The sequence below is a fragment of the Lissotriton vulgaris genome, chromosome 10 (assembly GCF_964263255.1).
Source record: "Lissotriton vulgaris chromosome 10, aLisVul1.2, whole genome shotgun sequence".
Taxonomy (NCBI): domain Eukaryota; kingdom Metazoa; phylum Chordata; class Amphibia; order Caudata; family Salamandridae; genus Lissotriton; species Lissotriton vulgaris.
In genome coordinates, this window is record NC_141698.1 from 224,658,723 (window position 1) to 224,680,533 (window position 21,811).

The window sequence follows — 21,811 nt, forward strand, 5'->3', positions numbered from 1 at the left end:
CTGGTTTTCCCCTAGCACACAACAGCCTTAACTATAAACATTACCTTTCCCCTTGAAGCATCCCATCTCTGCAGGGATGGAAAACAAAATGGAGTGTCTTTAGTTCTCGGCCTTGTAGGCCTGAGAAGGATGAAATAACCCTTAGCTCTGTCAGAGTACCTACATAAACCATACCAATGTATAATATAAAGTCAGGACCACAGGATCCACCCTCTACTATAGGCAGAATAATGAAAGGCAAAGCCAATAGGCAATAGATGGATTAGAGTAAGGGATCTATCATCATATAAAGCAACTATCCTCTTCTAGGTCTGGAAGAAAGGGCTTAAAAGAGCCAACACAAGCTAGGAATACATATCCTAGATGTGAGCAAGATTAAAGTCTTTATCACTCCGAAATAGAGCCAAAAAGCCTGTCAAGACAGACGCCTGGGTTAAGTAGCCCAACTCGAAGTATGTTCCCTGTTGAGATTATGAGAGACTATGACGTGTGTTTGGTTCACACATTTAGCCCAGGTCAAACTTCAAATCCTACCACGCGAGACATAGGGCCACCACGACATGCTCAAAGGGTCAGAATGGGGTTATTATCATGGAATGTAGCGGGCCTTTCAAATAAAATAAAGGAACCAATTTTTCTGGAACTTGTAGATAAGTTTGAGGTAATCTGTCTGCAGGAATGTTGGGAGAAGGCTGAGATACATCAAGTGGGATATCGCCCACATTTTTTTGCAGCACAACCTAACAGAGGGAGATGTTCTGGGGGGTTATGTACCTTCATATCCAACAAGAGCAACATAACCACCAATTGTTTATCTAATGAGGGAGCTCAGTATTACCATGTCCTCTCCCTAAAGTCAGGCGAAAACCACTCCATCCTCTTGATTAATTTCTACAATAACATCCCAAAGGCCGATTTACATAGGGCCTTAGAGGAATTAAATGATGCCATGTGCAGGGGACTGGGATCCGATCAGAAAGAACATTTTATCATTATGACGGGGGACTTTAATTGCCAATTATGCATGCATAGTGATAGAGATATGTGGTATGGTGAACCTTATGGGTGATCCCTGTACACACTTCGAGCACTCTGTGCTCGTGAATTTATTTAATCATCTATTATATGAGTGGGACTTGGGCTTTGTAAACGAACTCTGCGATCCACCGATCGACTTCCAACCTACCTTTGTTGGGCGGGGGTCCTGGTCCATCATTGATTACACACTGGTCTCTACAAACCATCATCGTAGTGTACTCTCATTTAAAATAGAGCACATTGCACTTAGTGACCATTATCCAATTAGCTCTAGTTTTGAAATAGGGCAGAGTGGCAGGAAAGCTCCTAATGTAGTGGAAAACATTTATTCACATGGGATTTCCTTGGCTAGAACCAATGGTTACATAATTAAATGGAGCAAGGTAAATCCGATTAATTTTTTAGAGAATTTAGTAGTGGACCAGAAAGATGAATTTATGATTTGCCTAGAGCAGAATCCTAATCCCACTAAGGTTATTGCAGCCTTTGATAAGATTTCAGCCCACATCAGTAACAAATTAACTGGTCCAGCACGAAAAGCGGGGCAGAGTAGAGCTGAGGGATGGTTTAATCATGAGTGCACAAAAGCACATTCATCTGATCCAAACCTTAAAAAAAGTCCCTAGAAATCAGTTAGATATTAGAGCAGCTAGAGCTTCCTATAAGGATGCCTTAAAAAAACGGAGGAAGGATTTGTAGCAGTCTGCCTGGGAAGCACTAATCAAGGCGAGTGCTTTAACCTCATGCGCGCTAGCGTTATTCTGCTCGCACGCTGAGATTTTATGAAGTGCACTTTACATGACGAGCTGGGCTCGTCATCAGCGTGCGAGGAGGCTACGCCATGACGAGCCCCGCTCGTCATGAGCGTGGAAGGGGTTAAAAGATAATGCTGCATTCTGGAATGCAGTCAATGCCCCATTTTTTGTGGATAGGAACTCTGACCAGGTAGAGATTGCTATTGAGGAAACTCTTTGGGTTAAACATTTTACCGAGCTATATCAACAAGAGACTTGACCTGGACTGATGAGTTCAGGAGTGGGACAGACTAGTACCGCAGAACCTGATGTATTGGATTTATTTCCCCTCAATGTAGTCTTCTCTTTAGCAGAGGTGGAATCAGCAATAGCAGATAGCACAAATAGCAAAGCACCGGGACCAGACGGTATTCCAATTGACATCTATAAGGATAACGTCGCCCTGTGGGCACCGCTCCTGACCAATGTTTTAAACAGTTGTAACATCAAGGGCTTTCCAACTACCTGGCAGGAAGCTATTGTAGTGCCAATATTCAAAAAGGGGGATAGAAACAACCCCAAATGCTATAGGCTGATCTCCCTCCTCGACTCGCTGATGAAGGTGGCGGGTAGAACTCTCTTAAACCGTCTCCAGATATGGGCTGAGGAGAAAGCCGTCCTTTCCAAATTTCAGTACGGTTTCAGGGCACGTCTTGGTACTGTTGAGCAAGGCCTACATTTGGCTTTAGTAATAGGTAAATATACGGCAGAAAAGAGGGGAAACCTATTTATGACTTTTGTAGATCTTAGCTCGGCATTAGACTACCTGAACCATGATATTATGTGGACTACCTTAGCAGATCTAGGTATTGATTTTAACATTCTTAACTTCCTTAAAGAGTTATACAGAGGAGCAGGAGCCAAAGTCCGCTACGGGAAATCAGGCGAATGCACGTCCAAATTCCCAATTGAGAAAGGTGTCCGCCAGGGATGCATCCTGGCTCCTTTTCTTTTTAACTTGTATATAAATGGGGTGGCAGACCATTTATTAAAATTGGAGGTGGGTTACCTGCAAATTGAAGGTGAACGTGTCCCCATTTTTCTGTATGCCGACGACGCGGTCATTATGGTTAGAACTCAAATTGGTCTCCAGAAGGCCTTAACCAGCTTCTCGGCATACATGGGAGATAGGGGCATTAGGATTAACATAGGGAAGACCTTTACCATGTGCTCCTCGAACAAGGTAAATCTTACTTGTAACATTCACCTAGAAAAATCAAAGATAGGCTTAATTAACACCTTTTCATATTTAGGGATTGTTTTTAATAAAAGGGGTACCTGGAGATCAGCAATTACGACTAGGAATCTAGCTTTTTTCACGGGCCATTGGTGTTTTGAAGCTGTTCGCAAATAAGCTAGGGGACAGGCCAGTACGCATCCTGATTGACATATATAGGGCTAAATGTGTATCGACGGCTGTGTACGGAGCTGGTATATGGGGGGTGGCAGACTGCCACGAAATTCAAACAAAGGAAAACGGTTTTCTCTGCTACCTGCTCGCCGTTCCCCATTCCACTTCCACTTATGTCTGTCATAAAGAATTAGCTTTGCCCTTTATTTCAGATCTAATTAAAATTAGCCCTATGTTGTTGTGGCATAAGATCTGGACTTCAACAGAAACTGCTTTTAACAGGGCGATTATTGCGGACTGTATTAAACTTGAAGGGTCCAAACAGATCCAGACTCTTACGTTCAGGAATTTTTTTGAAATATAGGGCGCCCTGAATTTTATGATTCTCCTGCGACATTGTCCTCAATCTCCAGAAAGACATTGAAGGAAGTTTGTCTTTCCCTTCTGGAAGATCGACACTGGTGTTTAGAGGGGAAAAAGGCTTCTGTAATTTCTCATCAATTCTTGTTGCAGAACTCTGGGCTACAGCTTTATTTGTCACCTGACCAGACAAGCTACAGCAGAATGCTTTTAGCCCGCCTGAGAACTGGAAGCTTTTTTAGGATGCTAACTTTTCCTAACCCAAATGATCGGTCGTCACAATTAACCACTTGTCCGTGTGAGGATTCCTCCACCCAATCAATTATACATTGCGTTTTGTTCTGCAGATTTTATGAGTGGGGGCGGAAAAGATATCTATTACCTCTTCTTAAATTCTGGAACTTGAGACAATGCAGACCAGCTTTATTTAAGCTACTTACCTTGTCTGATGAAATGATTATTACTGCTGTATTAGATGTAGATCCACTATGGTCTAATCGTAACCCTATATGAAATTTAATGACTGTTGTTTTAATTTAGCATCCTTTCTTAAAGGGGTGTGCTAAACTCACAAATTATGTTCTGTATATACCTTTTTAAATATCGATTGTAATTGTTCCACACGATGTATTCACTTTCATCTGCTTTTATGATTTTAATGTAAAATTGAATTAAGCTATCTTTGAACTTTGATCTATGTACTCAAGTGTCCATTTGGCTCATGCTATGTGGGCCATACAGAACGCAAAATCAGAACAAGGATTCTCGAACACGAGCAATATCAAGACATCAAACATGAAATCCACAGTGGCAGCTCACTTTGTTGAAAAGAGACCCAATATAGCACAGTTACAATTTATCGTATTGGAAAACGTGGTGAACACAGAAGGAATGAACATGAAGAACAAACTATTACAGAGGGAAAACTTTTGGATTCGTTCCCTGTGCACAATGCAACCCACTGGTTTGAATGACAGGATGGAATTTTTATGTTACTTATAAACATTATACAATCCAACATTCCACAGGCTCACTTTAGTGATGATGTGATATAATGTGCATGAATACTTGTAAATGTTTACATGCTAGCTCATTTATATACACAATCCTAGATATGGATGCATATTATTCAGTCAGTCCATTTTTCCCATTTCACAATCCTTTCCTATCTCACTTTGCACATTTCCTCTATTATAAGATGGCACCCATCTTAGACAGAAACAAGTCCGTCATTTATTTTTAACAGTCCGCCGTTGAACGCGGATTTCCAACTTTATTAACACAATCCCACACAACCTCATGGTAACCATACTGGGTGAAGTTGCGGATCGACTGATATACACTTCAATAGTCTGAGTAAGTACATTTCTCGAACTGTGACCACTATGGCGTCTATTTTAAGATCTATAGAATAGGAAGCAGGGGCTTTACATTATTAATTCTGCTACCGTTCATCCGCACACAACGGCAGGACATTCAGACTGCGTTTTATTTGGTGGGAACACCACGTAACTGACACACAAGCCTTAAAACACATGCATACGCCTGTAAATGTAACCGTGAACGATAATGTTACCTTGAAGATTTGGTTGTGTAATATGACTGGAAAATATGTTGCACGCTTCAGTTAAATTCACGATGTTTTACTTTTGGCAAGAATTCTTTTACACTCTTGAACACTGATCACTAATTGTTAGTCTACTTAATAACATGGTTAATTTAACACGTTTTGAGAAGACTGTTTATCGAATAATGGCAATCTGTTTGCAAGATTGAATACAATGAACTAGACCCTTGACCATCATTTTTACCCATCATCACTGCTGTTTATTCTAGATTTCATGTTGGAATACTGATAAATACAAACTGTAATGGAATACAGAGGATTGTTCCTCATAATCAGACCTGTTAATTTTTGTTACAGAGATTTCCCCTGAGGAAGTGCTTATGGATAGCACGAAATGCATAGGGATCTATGTCTAAATGCTTTGGAATATCCAGACTAATGGAATTAACTGAATTGGAATGTACAAATGAATGATAATTTGGACATAAGAAACAATCATGAAGTAAAGAATACAATGAACTGAAAGTTGGATTGGTCTACTTTTTCTATTACCCTCATTGGGTTCAATATACGCTGTGCAATGGGGGACAAACCCTAACAGGATTTGCTTTATAGATTATATAGGATTAGTCAATATTTTCAGACATGGGATTACTAATCAAAATGTCTTCTGGTATTTTATCAGGGCGAGGCACTTTGCTAACATATTTTTGTTATTATGGCTGATTTAAAAAAATGGAATGTACCAATTTTTTGCATCATTAGAATTGTCTTGTGCAAGAGAAAATATGAAACTTTAAAAGAATTTAGACCAATGTCCAGGTAATGCCTTAGCATTGTGGTATGAAGCCTCATAACAGCTTAGCTTGTTCAAGAAGGTTTTTATTTAATGTATAGTATTATACAGTGGTGCAGGTACTATAGAGGTGCAGGATTTAACTATAAGGATGATTGTATATTGCTGTAATGAAAACAAACTGAAATCAATGTTTTATTTTTTGTTACTAGGTACTGACATAATTGTACGTTGTCTACATTTGATTAAAGAATTTAGACGAAAAGTGGAAGATGATGATGACTACGAGGAGGACCATGTATTGAGCAAATGTGTTCCCCCTTTAGATATTGTATATGAACGCGATATGTTAACTCAGGCCTTGGAGCTAAGTACGTCTTGTTTTACATTTCTAATGTAATGCCATTTTTATTTAACGGGTCTCATGCTTGAGGTATAATGTTAGCTAAGTAGTAAAAAATATTTGTCATATTCAGATGTGATAGTGCAAAAGTTTAAATGTAATTGAACAAAGGGGATGCTGTCCAAAAGCAGAAGAAACATATAATATTGGTAAACTGAAATATATAATTATTTTGCCCAGCTCCTTTTTTTTTTTATTGTATTCCGCATTTTAGATTTTGTTCCTTTTTAAGTACAAACCAAACCGCTGGTTTTAAACTTTGTAGATACAACAGCGTCATTTTTGGTAAATTACACAATGTACAAGGAAGCTAGTACAAAATAAAACAAAACAGTAAATGATGAGTGTATATATGTATTGGTATTAATTAGTAGGAACACAGCTTGGGACCTACTGATCACTCTACTTTGTGAGCTGTGGTGTCGTTTTAGACACTGTAATATTATTATTTATTATTAATGTACCTACAACAGGGATTTACGTTTGATACATTTATAATTGCTGTTCCCAGGTGAAGGGAAATTGTTTTACTTAAATTGGGTGAAGCTTTAAAAAGGTGATGCATTGAATCCGCCTTTCTAAATGAACTGGTTAGTGGTGTAGATCTTGGCGACCATAAGAAATTTCAGTAAAGAATTGTAGGCAAAAAGACTCAATGCAGTATTTCACATGACTTCTGCTGCACTATTTTTCCCCTTAATTGTAGGTCATGTTTGAAGTAGCAATTTGATTAAACAGTCTAAGAACGGTTTACTTTGGAGCTAGCAAAGAAGTTAAGGGAGGTGGACCAGTGCGCCTTTTGTCTCGACAAACTATGTTGCCAAGTTATTAAAAGCTGTAGTCTCTAGACTGTCATAAGTGATGAGTGAGGCTAGTTCATTAGGCTTAACCAAGCTTTGTGCCTAGGAGGTCTACTCTATCAAATCTTAAATAGATAAGTAATATTACCAATGGTTGATGAGGAAGAAGAGGAGAGGTGGCTGTCACCGGAAAATGAATAAGCATTTAAGTGGAAGCTCATTGGTGTATTTATTAGTATTTACATCGAGCAAACCTTCCTGGGGAATAACAAAGCACTGTTACAAGGAGCATTAGGAGATGATGCAAAATCAAGTGGGGATTTAAATCTTCAAATTGCTCATCTAGATTACACTTCATTTGACATATTAAAATTATTTTAGGCACTGAAAGTATGCTATTTGATGAACCCTGAAAGACATACTTTGCTCTAAGTTAGACTTGGACACATTTCTGAATTCAGCAGTGGACATTTGTGTAGATGTTTGGTTTTCAAAAAGAAACAAATAGTGGAGATCAAATAATCTTGGAAGTAAGTAGGAAAAAAGATAATTAAGGATTCTTTCATTTGTCAGTTTTTTGCTCTCAAGGCCGATCAAAACAGGCAATAGCCAGAGCCCTTAGCCGAACTGCCGCTTGTGAATTTTCATTGTGTTTTGACGATGCATCAATACAAAAGCAAAATCTTCATGGATAAATACACATAAATGGGTATGAAGGAAAGCTATGTATTTCTATTTAAATGTGTCCAAGAATCTTGGTTTAGGAATTCAGGCTTATTTGCACTACTGATTTTGGGGTGTCCCTTAATTTCAGGTAACTGAGTGGATTTGTAAAACTTTCTTTTTAAGCACTCTAGATTGCAATTGTAAGCCAAAATATAGAGAAATTCAATAGATAAAAACAAATGTTCTACCGGTATGTGTTATCGTACATGTTCCGATAAAGTTGGTGCTTGACGTTTCGGAGTGGGACTATCGCATGGGACAGGAAAGTTTAAAAAAAACTCAACCATATGAAGAGGAAGTGATGTTTTGGGGAGAGGCTATTGTGGTGATGTTAGCCGGCTCTATTTAGGACCGTGGTCTGCCGCTTGACCCTATCCATTTCTGAATTGTAGACCTCCCTGGGGAGTCTACGGGCATAGGGCTTTCTTGTATTCCTGTACTTCTCTCTCAGGGGATCTGCATTGATAATCATAAGCACTGAATAGTCCTACCGACGTGCAGGCACCCTGGAGCAGTTCTTTCACAGTCGCATATTTTACAGTATCTTCACCTTCCTTCAGAACTTCCTGGATGTACATGTGACAAAATGTATAATTTGCAGCCTTAAAATAGGCTCTATTGACAATCCCATTATTTTTACTTGAAAATATGGAAGAAAAGGGCATGAGAAATAAAGACCAATAAGAATAATTAAGTGACTATTTGCATACGTCCTTCACAAACTATTTTTACTTATGTTAAAGTAAATGATAGGGAAAAATAGAGTAATATAACTGTTTAGGGTGCAGCATTATAACAATGAGAATAGAACACTGCATCTTTAAGGGCACCCAGAGCTCCAGGTTCTAATCATGCCCTGCAGGCGCTGTTTGCCCAGTTACATTTTCTGCATCCTGCTGAGGGGATCCTTGAGTTGAGCTCTGCCTTTTTAAGGCTTTTTCACTTCATTTATTCCTCAGAAATCCCTTCCAAAGGGATTCACTTGATATCTAAGGGTGAAGAGTATTTTCTGATATTTTACTGGCAAGAAATCTTAATTTTCTTGGCAAAATGCCATCTCTTTTTAGAAAAATTCCCCGAATGTGGCACAAAAATGGCAATAACAAACCAGCACAGGATTTGTGTTCTGTTTGCCAGATTCCCATGATCCTAAGACATGTCGCCACTGCAGGACCCTCTCCTGGTGCACTTTAAAATTTTAGGGAGAGAGAGAGGGAGGTTCGCCTGCATGGTGAAGTAGTGCACCGAAGTAGGCTAGATACCCTGGCTGAAACGTCATACGAGGAGCCATGACAGACTGTTCCCTCTACCAATGCTCCTGTTTCACCCTGGAGGTCTCCTGCAGGGGAAGATCCACAAGAAGAAAGTCTAGTGTGAAACAACGTCCTTGTTCGAGAATGTTTCCTATCGACTATATTGGTACTTTCCAGGAGGTGCTTATCAGAGGGCAACAAACTAAACATTGACTTGCCAACTACCACATCCACTATGTTGGTCATATTCAGGACACTGCACCAACAGCCCTTCTTTAGACTATTGCTTCCACCAGTCCCAGGTCTCTTCAAACCAGCCATGTAATAATTCTTAACACCAACATCTATTACGACTGCACCATCTTGCCTACAGAAGAAATTTGGACTTCCAGAACAAGTTCCATTATTGTTTACACAGATCCTACTCTTGATTAGGTCATTATATTCACGGCCTAAAAACGGCATGCTACAGCTCCTTCTACTGTTACTCCTGAGTTACTCCTGACAAGGAAAGTAAGAAGCTAATTTATGTGGGCGGAAGAGTATGTGGCACATCAGCTTTCGACATGAAAGCTACAAGCGCATCTGTCTTCCTGGGAAGGTTCGACAGGGCACTCTGTTCAGTAATTTATTGAAGACATTTCCAGAGACGTATGCCAGGACTTCCAAGAGATTATTGAGGGCACGAAGGTATCAAACCAGATTATCTGTGCTGCAGCAGATACTGCCACTTTAACAGCACCTAGTTACTGCCATGGCCTAGCACTACACAGAACATGTGGTGTAGTCGGTGCACAACCTCCGTGATCCCACAATTTTACCACACAAATGTAAGGACAATGAAATTTTATTAAGCACTATTTGAGGGTTGCTGGGGATTCTGGTTAAGGAAACATTGGGGGATCCACAAAAGCCACTCTTTCCTGGACTCCCCAGGTGTCTAGTTTTCAAACTGTCTGGGTTTGGTAGGCTCTTAGATGGTTGCTGAGTTCTGGACCAAAAACGCAGATAACCCCTTTGCAAAACGATGTCGTTTTGTGATCGATACTTTTTGATGCCTCTACAATATGATTTGGGTGCTTCCTTGACGGGGGCCCTTGGCCCTCCCACACAAGTATGGTAGCATATTTATCGGGAGAGCTGGGGGAACGCTGGGTGGTAGGAAATTTGCGTGGGTTCAGGATTCCACAACTTTCCCACACTGAAATGTGAGGAAAAGGTGATTTCTTAAGCAAAATGTAAGGTTTACTGGGGATTCTGGGTAATAAAACCTTGTGGGATTCACGCAAGCCATACCTCCCTGGACTCCCCCCGGATATCTAGTTTTCAGAAATGTCTGGGTTTGGTAGGTTTCCTTAGATGGCCGCTGAGCCCTGGGCCAAAAACATTTGTGCCACCTTTAAAAAACAGGTTGTTTTGTGATGGATTGAGGGCACTTGCGTTTTTGTCCCCTCTCTGAAAACTAGACACCCGGGGGAGTCTAAGGAGTCCACGCCACCCTCACTCACGACAATCCTTCGCCATGACAGACGCCAACTCCGTTGCCTAGGAGTTTCACCGCTGGATCTCTATCTACGTCACAAGCTCGAACCCTTCCGAAAACTGAGACAGCACCCCCTGAAGGGCTCCTGGTACACCACAGACTTCCAAGAAGCCAGACACTCCTGAAGGCGCCTCGAAAAACAATGGAGAAATAGCAAAACCTCCAAAGACCAGACCACCTGCAAGACAGAATAACACTGACACAAAAGAGCCACCAAGAAGACCTTCATCCCAAACAAAATCTTCACTAACTGCAGTAATCCGAAGGAACTTATCATCAAGCTATTCGCGAAGCCATGGACGTCACACCCTCCCAGGACCTCAGTGACAAGCACAAATTTCTTTTTGTTGATTTAAACTTTACATCTGATTTTTAAGGGTTCCTGGGTGGCGTCTTCCGACCTTTGGACGTCTCTGTGATCAATACTTTGTTGTGCTCCCAAATTCCTTTGGTTGCATCCCCCTGGGCACACCAATGATCCTATGAGAAGGACTAGACAATACTTCTCAACAGTAATCACTTGCACTTATAAATGGTTCCCAATGCAATGTATTTGTTTTGTTTCATTTCGTTGAAATTGTGTAAATTTCATAGAGCTTTTCAACTGTAACATCACTCGTTATAGCTTCTATGCATTTCGGGCTACTTGCCCTTCTTCAGGAAGCATCTCTGCAAAAAAAATCATGTTACGCATGCTGTTAAAGAAATTCTGTAGATGGATCTGTATCCCTGTCTCATGCTTAGTCTAGTAGTTAACCAAAAGATACCTCATTATGTAACATACACTCCTATAGTTGTTCTAAACACGTAAAACACTCAAATATATACATCAAAAGTTCATTCAAGGGTGCACCCATGAGTAGTGTGGTTTTGTGAGGGTAAGGCTTAAAGGAGTGCATGCTAAACTGTTCTAGTAAATTATTAAAATTATCGCGTGTGACTCGTGCCGAGACGCCATGGAATAAGCTCTAATGTTTACTCACGATGCTAAGCGTGTTACGTGGTTCACTGTCCCGAAAATAAACGGCAGTGGTTAAAATCAAGTAAACGGACGTTTCAACCGTGAAAACTACAATTCGTGATTTTGATCACTGATAACAGCTTACTTGTATTTGATACGCAAGTCTTCTGTGTGCGTTTTCTTTGTGGCGTTAAAGTGTCTACTCGATACCCGGCGTTTCCGTGTGTAAACAATCCGTGCACCTGACAGGCTATTTAAACATCAGATGTTTAAACGTAGGTCTTGGTTACCAAGGTTCCCGTAGGGCTTGGTTACTAGTAAAAGAGAACTATTCGTGTTACATGGCGGCCATCTTAAAAGTCGAATGCAAAGTGTATGGTGATGTGGGGTTAACTTTAGTGGGAATGTCAGTGAACAGATATTTCTTGATTGTTACATCACAATATATTAGTACCAGTGGAACTCGATGTAACATAAAACGTCCATAATAAGCTGTATATAAAGATAACATGCATACTTATGCGTACTTTATGCGCTCATTCAGTCCATAAGGCTTGCAGGATTGGAGCTTCATTATCCAGAAATGTTCTCGTCACAGGAGATGTTTATTGTTGCATTCTTCTATTTTTTTTAATGGTTTCAAGGATTAGGAATTTCAGTTGCGATCTATTATGCTGTTCCATAAAGGGTGTTGCGATGGTTGACTTCATGTTCTTCGTTCTTATGTTTGATTTATGTTCATTGATTCGCGTTTTGATTTTGGGCTCAGTTTTTCCCACATATACTTTTCCACATGGGCATTTTAAAAGATATATTGCATTACTTGTCACATGTGGCTGTGGTACGTAATTTAATATTGCATCCTTTCATGGGATGTGGTAAGTTAGTTCCTTTTATGATGTTGCAATTGCTGCAATTCATACATGGTCTCGTTCCTTTTGCTTCTTGTTGGTCAGTCTGTCGTTGGTTGAGGATTTCCCCCAAATTTCTACTTCTGGTATGTGCAAACCAAGGAGGTTGTGAAAACATGTCTTTGATATCTGGTTCTAATGCCAACATCGGCCAGTGTCGGTTGATTATTTTTTTATAAGGTCAACTCCGATTCGAAAATGTAGATACTACCACAATTCTGGTGTTTTTAGGTTTAGCAGTGTTTAAAGAGATCTGTTTGAGAAATTGAGTAGCAGCGCTGTTTTGCCCGCTCTAAAGTGAGTATCCTCTTTCAGTGAACCTTTTTGCCATATCTTCAATCCTTTCATTCAGCTTTTTCGGGTTTGATATTATCCTTTTCACCCTCATCATTTGTGATGTCGGTAGATGTTCTTTTAAGGATGCCTGTTGAAAACTGCTATAGTGTAACATCATATTTTTGTCTGTTTTCTTTCGAAATATATCAGTCTCCAATCCTTCGCTTGTTCTGGTGATTTCCAAGTCTAAAAATGTAATCCTCGTTTCTGATATTTCAGAAGTGAGTTGTATGCGTTCATCTACATTATTCAATGTGGCAAGCAAAAACAACACCGCGGGGGGACCGAAGCACTAAATGAACTCTTAAACTCTCACAAACTGGCGACGGCCCACACATTGCTTTTAAATAACACCCCGGGAGCCTTGATCGGTCACACGTATAATAACCAAACGACGATCGATTACATCATCTTAAGCGATAACCTGCAAGACAAAATGATAAATTTCATGGTTCACCAACGTAATGATAGCGACCACGCAGCTTTAACAATAACCATGAACTTATCGGTGCAATCACGATATCAGCCGATATGTGTGGGAGCATCGGACGGCCAAGAATTAACAAAACTGCCCAGAAGAATAAAATGGGGGCAGGTAGCCACAGCAACCTTTAACAACTGGGTAAACACGTGGGCAGGCTGGCCCCCGCGTAAACACAATCAGGAGATGATAGCCACATGGGAAGGAATCACTTTGTCACTAGCAGCAGAACTTAGGGGAGGTGGAGACAATCCCAGGGCAATCCGCTGGCATCCTCCGACCACACTTGGATTTAATGCAGAAATTAAAACCAGTGCAAAGGACTTAAACAAAAAACGTAAAGCCTATAGTAAAAACCGCACAACTAAGAACAAAATCCAATTGCAAGAGGTTGCAAAGAGCCACTCCATAAAAGTGTGGGCTGCAAAGCGTAATCATTGCGAGGCCCAGTGGCTGAAAAGTTTCGATCTACTGAGCCCCGGAAAATCACAAGAGTTTTGGAGTTACATCAGTCACCTTGGTCGAGGCACGAATCATAGAGAAAACGCCCTCGAGGCATCTGTCTGGGTTCGCCACGTAACAGCACTTTACCAGGAAGAAGGACTTACCATCAAGCCTCACAACACGACCCCACAAAAATTGGACCCGGCTTTAACTACTAACATAACATCCCCTCCTGGAAAAACTCTAGTGTCCAAAATATTGAAAAAAATTCGAGCAAACGGCGCACCGGGCCCTAACGGTCTACCAGGCCACTTATTCAAATCAAACATCGAATTCTGGTCCGAAAACCTGACCCACCTATTTTCTGACTGTTGGCTGTCGGGGGCTGTGCCTGACTCATGGCGAGGCTCGCTCCTGCACCCAATTTATAAAAAAGGGACCAAATCAGACCCAACAAATTACCGTATGATCGCCCTGCTGGACATAGAGGGTAAAGCTTATGCAAGTGCTATCCTGAAAGATCTCACAGACTGGGCAAGTGAAGAAAATCTCCTGCCATTCTGCCAAACCGGTTTCAGATCAGGGTCCTCGACCGCGGACAACATCACTGCACTCTCTTATCTAATCAATCGAGCACGGCTGCGTAAAAGCCTCCCCTTATTTGCCTGCTTCATTGACTATTCTGCCGCGTTCGATGGGGTAGACCGTACCATCCTTTGGAGAAAGCTGGTCCACTGGAACATTGATCCTTCCCTGTTAAGAGCGATACAATCCCTGTACCAAAACACCTGGGTAAGAATCAAACTTTCAAACGACTCCGCAACTGATAAGATAGACACGAACCGCGGTTTAAAACAAGGGTGCGTGTTGGCGCCCCTACTGTTCAACTTATATACAGCAGACATGGAGACAGCCTTGCAGGGGGCCACCTTAGTAACACCAAAGATCGGGGCAACCAAAATACATTTCATGCAGTATGCGGACGATCTCGTAATTTTGGATCACACAAAAACAGGACTCCAAAAGGCACTCACTGCCCTCGCAATATATAACAACAAAAACAGGCTGGTGGCAAACCCGACTAAATCAAAAATAGTCATTTTTGGGCACTACCCCAAAAAAAAAAGAGCAAAATGGAGCCTTGGCCATTTAACCTTGGACAGTACCCAGAAATACTTATACTTAGGGGCTTCCTTTCACGAATCAGGGTCGTGCAGTGCCCACTTAAAGAAAGTTCAGGGTAAAGGTAAGTCCATCACCTTCGCCCTATGCAAACTACAAGCTCTTATGCATAGTCCATCAGCAACGGCCATCCAAAGAGTCCTTAAGGCCAAGCTAATGCCGGCCCTTAACTACGCACAACAGGCGTACCCAGGCAAATTAAATAAGGAGCTGGAAAAAATCCATTGCGGGGCATACAAGAGACTGTATCACCTGCCGAAATGTATAAGAAACACTCTAATCCGCTTGGAATTCGCCCTTAACCAACAAACTTTGGAAGAAATGGCAGCCCTAAGTAAATATTATTACCTCGCAACAGCGGCACGCGATAACACACTAAAGGCTGTCCTGAAATGCATCTTTACGGAACCAGGGAACCCCTGGTCAGTTACCATCGAAGCTGCCATGACGCAATTGAACCTGGCGATCGAGTCGTGGAACCCAGACCTTGTCAACTACACGACCATCAAACAAGTGATAAAGAGACAAGTGCGTGCACGCTCCCGGGAGCTGGACCTGGAGTCCCTCAGGAAAAGAGCCTTCCATGAGTCCTTATGCTTGCCACACATCGCGCAAAATCCTCGAAATCACCTCACGCAGGCCGTGGGCCTCCCAGCACTCCATAAGATCCTCGCCTACAGATTGCACCCCCTGCCGCTCAATGAACTATATCACCCGGAAAATGCAGGCGCAGGAGTCCGGGATTGCAGACTCTGCAACTATAAACGAGAGTCACTGGCCCACTTACTGTTTTGCTGCCCCGCCCTACGTGCACCCCGCACTCTCTACCTTAGGCCCATTCTGAGGGATGCTGGGACACGTACAGTCAAGGAAGCAATCCATCATCTATTCACCTTGAGCGTAGTAAAACAGATGGCCTCATTCGGAAAATTTATTCAACAGACCCGGCTCGAGTTGACAGCAGTAAGGGCCACGCAGGAATAGAGACCTTGCCGTACGAACCCCCGGTGGACCTCTCAGGCCCCCGACCGCGTGTGCCCGTACGAATTTTGGGAACTCCTTATAAATGCTTGTCACCAGAAACTCTGTGGCCTTTTGCCCTCACGAACTTTGGGAACTTTTAACATACGCTTGACTACTGGAACTTTGTGGTTTTTTAAAAAACTTTTGTAATTTTACACTTGATCTTAATGTAATGGTTTTAAGTAACCACACAATAAAAGTTATTCATTCATTATTCAATGTGGATAATGCCATCATCAGTTAATTTTGAGTCCCTTTCCATAAAAAATGAAAATGTAGTCTATATATCACAAAAACAGTTTGGTGTTACTCTGCCATTGTGGTTGTTATACTAAATGATCTTCCTCAAATTTCTGCATAAATAGATTCATGTATGCCGGTGCAGTGCAATTGCCCATGGAAGTGCCCGTTAGTTGGAGGTATCAATCATCTTTCCTTTGAAATAGCTCTGATATAGAGTAAAGTACATTAATTCCATCAAGAATACTTGCATGAGTAGTTCTAAATCCATCTGTGTTAAAGCATGTTCTATGGCTTCAATGCCTTGAAGGTGCGGAATTGAGGTATATAAAGATTGTACATCCGCTGTACATAGCAAAATCGTCTCTTTAGCGATCGTGATGTCTTGCAATTTCAATATAAGATCAGTGGTGTCTTTTACATGAGTTTACATACTCCTCACACTTAGTTGTAGATATTTGTCGAAGAGTTGACCTACAGGCTCATGTAAGCTTCAATGTGTGGACACTATTGGTCTGAATGGTGGATCTTTTAAGTCCTTATGGATCTTTTGAACCATATACATTACAAGGCTTTTGGGATTTTGTTTCAAGAGAAAGGTCTTAGTTTTTTCTCTGATCACTCATGTATCATATGCTATTTTGACAATTTCCCTCAATGTGTTAGCAAACTGTGTTATCGTGTTCTCATCTAATTTCATGCACGTTGTGTTATCTGAAATGTGTTCCATGATTCTTGCCTCATACAGTGATGTGTTCATTATTACCAATGCTCCCCCTTTGCCGGCTTTTGAGCATTTGATCTTAGCATTGTTGGCTATTTTTCTCAGTGGGCCAGATTCACAGAACTAACTTAAGACAAAATCCTAAATTTACTACCCTGTTGGTATTAACAGAAGGCACTTACTTATTTTGGTATTCACAGAAGGCACTTACTCATTTCGGTATTGACAGAAGTTAGGAGTCCTAACTTTAGGACTCCTAAATTCCTTCTGTGAATACCGAAAGTCTTAAAGTTAGGATTTTTCTGAGTTTAGGAGTAGTAAAGTTAGGACTAACTTTACTACTGCTAAACTGAGAAAAATCCTAACTTTAAGACTTTCGGTATTCACAGAAGGCATTTAGGAGTCCTAAAGTTAGGACTCCTAACTTCTGTCAATACCGAAATGAGTAAGTGCCTTCTGTGAATACCAAAATGAGTAAGTGCCTTCTGTGAATACCAACATTGCAGTAAGTTTAGGATTTTGTCTTAAGTTAGTTCTGTGAATCGGGCCCAGAGTGTCCTGATCTTTCTGTGTTATGTTCCTGGTAATTTTTTTGTTGTAGTTCAATTTGGATAAATCTTACTTGATGAGGTTCTCGAAGAGATCCAGAGTTTTGTGGCTGGTTGGTGCTTGATATGTGCTCTTGCTTTTTAACCCCCGTAGTTGGTGCAGTTCTTTTTGTGCTTGATCTGGTAATATATTTTCAACAAAATGTCTCAAGCGCAATTTCCTCATCAACTTGCAGAGACTTACTTCAAGTTCCAGTTTATCTGTCTGAGTAGTTGGAACGAATGATGTGCCTTTCTGTAAAAATGTAAATTCCTGCAGGGTCAGATCATAATCAGAGATGTTTATAACTAAGTTTACTTTGGTGTTGTCTTGTTGTCTTTGGCATTGTGGTACTCCTTGTGTTTGGATGATCCTTTTCTTTTTCCCCTCCTGGGTCGCCTCTTTCTTGGTGGTGTAGTGTAGTTCCTATATTCCCAATAGGCTTTGCGCATTGGAATAGTATATCCTATAGATATGACGTAGGACTGAGGTCGACTAGGTCTCTATTGAATATACTAAACTTAATAGTGAGTGCCAGCTAGCTCAGAGGTCACTAGAAACTTTCTCGAATACACAAGAAGGGATTAGTTTCTGACAACCGCATAAACATGACAACTTTGTTTCCCAAGAATAAGAAATGTATCTCTAGATTTGCGGAAGCAATAAATAAAGATTTCACTCAATCATGCATGCTTCGTTTCACCAGAGGTGCAGAGAAATAGAAAGACAGGCATTTTCAATAAAAGGATTTATTGAACAGTCTTCTTTCTCATACAGAAGAAATGAACTGCTACAATCTTAATACAGGCTCCAAAGTATAATGCGTACAGCAGAAATAGTAATATAAAATAATACTGTAAGAGCATTGTATGGTTTCTAAGCCATATAAAATAACCTACATAAATAACAAAAACTAAAAGTACTCAACTGGTGCTTCTAAAATACGCCTATCCCAATGTACCTAACCAAAGTCTTGTACTAGGGAATAAGTAATTGTGGTGTAGCATAGGTTTAGTTTTCTTTGCCAAGAATCTATCCAAGATTTCGCTTAGGGTCTAATCAGCTCCATACCTTAGTTCAGAATGAAGGAGGTCTGGTATCCCGGTCTCGGACTCGATTTCCCAACACCCCGCAAGGGGAGCTTGAAAACACTGGAGCTGGATTCTCAGCGAGAGAAAGGACAGCTTCTCGATCAGTGTGTCAGCTGTAGAGTCTGCTTCCTTCGGCACTTGCTGTAGCGAGCTGCGTCGGGCAAGTAGATAGTCTAACTGCTCCAAACCGCTGTTTGTTTGCTAGAGCAAGTGAAGGCATATGTTCGAGGCATGAGGGCTGCTGAATTCATATCTGTGCATAGATCGCCGCCTAGTGTTGGGTCCGGATGATTGCACATTGTTGTCCTGGAAGAGTCTTCGAAGTATCACGAGATAGGTGGCTCCCCCCCTGGACTACAGTGCGCATGGGCATCCTCTCCATCCCCAGATTGTTTTTTTCCGCCATTGGGTTCGGATGTCTAATCTCCTACTCCAGTTAATAAACTTGTACTCTTCTGTTCCTACGGCCAAAAGGCCTTTCTTAGCGTCGGTATTGTTTCGTTCGGTGCCTGGCCCTTTCGGTTCTTCGATCGGCGTCGAATAAAGACTCTCGACGACTCAGGCCCAGACTACATCGACGATGGAACGGACCCCGTTTAAGCGGTGTCCTGTGTGTAATTCCAAATATTCGAACGTAGATGTGCACCCAGTGTGCAACACCTGCTTGTCCCCCGACCACGGCGAGTCGAAATGTTTTGCCTGCTCAAAGTTCCGATCTAAAAAGACTATCAAACTTCGGCGCGAGGCAGTCGTCCCAGCAGTCGGCTCCGGTACCTGCAAACATCTTCGATGCCGGGGACGAGGAACTCTTCCAAGATGAGGAAGAGGCGGAAGATGACGTTCCCGAAGAAACGTCGGAACCAGCGTCAGAACATGACTCAACTTTCGAAATGGACGAGCCAGACGACGAGTTCGGCCACGACCAGAATGTCGTCGAGGTAGGGGACGACGAACAGGCCCTTGCGGCCGTTGATGATGACTCCGGTGGTGAACCGAGTCCGCCCACTGCTCCGGGGCCTATCATTGACATTCAGCCCGCTCTGGCTCCGGTCGAGGCATCGCCGAAAGGCCTTAGCCAAGATCTGTCCTTTCGGTCTACAGCACCGCGTCATAGCCAGGCTAAGGCCCTTTCAAAGGAGCCATCGGTCGATTCCGTGTAATCGAAACCGAAACAGTCGAAGGAGAAATCGAAACCGAAACTGCTCAAGATGGTGGTCGGTTCGACGTCGACGCCCGCCTCGAAGGCCGTCGTCGATCCTTCGACGCCGAAGATACCCGTCGGCGCCGACACTGGGATTCCGAAGCAGGTCCCTGACACCAAGACCGTCGCCTCGAAGGCCTCGGTGCCGGTGCCTGCGTCCACTGCAAAACATGACGAAAAGGGCAAGGGACTTCCTGTCGGGAAAGGTCTGCAGCCACCCCTCTCGGGACTGAAGCATGGGCTGGCGAACAGGGTCGAAGCCGCGGCAAAGGTCGCCCCGAAATTATCGTCGACGCCGAAAGTCGGAGGCGCACCGCGCACTGAGGTCGATTCGACGCTCTCAAGCGAGCGGCCTACTCAGGCGTCGAAGAAACACGAAGCCGGCATCGACGCTGCTAAAGTTTGGCCTTCCGCCCACTGCACGTCCAAGGTCTCAGGAGGCTTTCAAGGTGGCGAAGGTGTCCTCACATGCTCAGGTCGTCTATCATGTGCCTTCTTACGACAACCAAACAAAACTGTTCATTGACTCGGAGTCGGGCAGGCTTACCGTCCACAAGCGGAAGATCGCGCCTGAACACCCTTAGGAGGGTTACAAAATTCCACTAAAAAAGAAGATGGTCTCCCCCACATCTCCGGTTCTTGTTGAACATCTTCAGGACTACTCACACCATGCTGTTCACTCTCCTACACAAAGTGAGGAGGACTTAACTGCAGACTACAGCCAAATGGGCTTCACTAACAATACAGACAATGATCAAGATGTCTCCAATCAGTGGTCAGGGGCAGCGGATCAAGACGTTGACCCTGATGACCCCCAGGTCACCCCGGACTCTCAGTCCTATATTGTCAAACAATCTCCGACTGAGGACACCGCAGCGTTCAATGCATTGATAGAGCGAGCTGCACTCAATCATGACGTCGAAATGCATGCTGAGCCAGTGGATGAGGACTTCTTATTCGACACCTTCTCCACTTCTGAACGCTCCACCAAAACACTGCCCATGCTTAAGGGGGTCCTCAAACATGCCACAGCCATTTTCAAAGAGCCCACAAAAGCCAGGGTTATCAATCCACGGATCGACAAGAAATACAGGCCTGCTCCTGTGGACCCCACCTACATCAAAGGACAGCTCCCCTTGGACTCCCTTGTGGTGGCTAACGCGCGCAAAAGGGCTAACTCTCAATCAACAGACCGGACAAAGAGTCAAAAATCTTTGAGGCATCGGGCAAGCGGGTCACGGCGCAGGCCGCTAACACTTGGAGAATAGCCAATACCCAGCCCTAGCGTGATGCTGCGACGCCACTCATGGCTGCGCATCTCTGGGTTTAAACCTGAGATCCAAACTACACTTCTTAATCAGCCGGTTAATCCGGACTTCCTGTTTGGACCCGATGTGGACACCACACTCGAGAAAATGAAAAAAGACACGGAAACTGCAAAGTCCATGGGGGCTCTCCAGTCACAGCAGTTTCGGAGCGGTTCCTTTCGTCGCTCCGGTAACAGGGGAGCGACAAGAGGGCAGGCTCTACAGCACTCCCAGTATACCAAAGGCAACACGGAATCTGCATACACTAAGAACACCAGAGGTGGTTACCGTGGGAACAGCGCCAAAGGGAGAGGCCGCGGCAATAACAACGCCAGGTCCTCCACTCCCAACAAACAGTGACTCCTTGTCCCTGCCCCCCGACCATCTAACACCTGTCGGGGGGAGACTCCAGCAGTTCCTGCCACTCTGGGAAAACATCACAACAGACAGGTGGGTGAGACAACTTATCTGCTACGGCTATTGTCTAGAATTAACCTCCACCCCCCCCCCCCCCCCCCCCCAACATACCCCCAAGAAGCCGTCCTATGTCCGTAGAGCACTCGCACTTATTGCAGCAAGAAGTTCTCTCCGTGCTGCAAAAAAGGGGCCATAGAACTGGTGCCTGCCGAAGAAAGGGGTGCAGGGGTGCACTCCCTGTACTTCTTAATTCCGAAAAAGGACGGGTCCCTAA

The 21,811-nt window shown here is 42.9% G+C and overlaps 1 protein-coding gene across 3 annotated transcripts in view; it reads left to right on the forward strand.

Annotated features, from left to right (window-relative positions):
* The window catches only part of GTF3C1 (general transcription factor IIIC subunit 1), a 2,762,707-nt gene that overhangs the window by 323,964 nt on the left and 2,416,932 nt on the right, over positions 1–21,811 (forward strand). For 2 of the 3 annotated variants that reach the window (XM_086940909.1, XM_086940910.1), the window contains exon 7: positions 6,119–6,277. The exons of the other annotated variant lie outside the window; for it this stretch is intronic. In XM_086940909.1, coding sequence (XP_086797035.1) covers positions 6,119–6,277 — 159 coding nt within the window. The remainder of the gene's footprint in view (positions 1–6,118; positions 6,278–21,811) is intronic. 3 annotated transcript variants of the gene reach the window in all.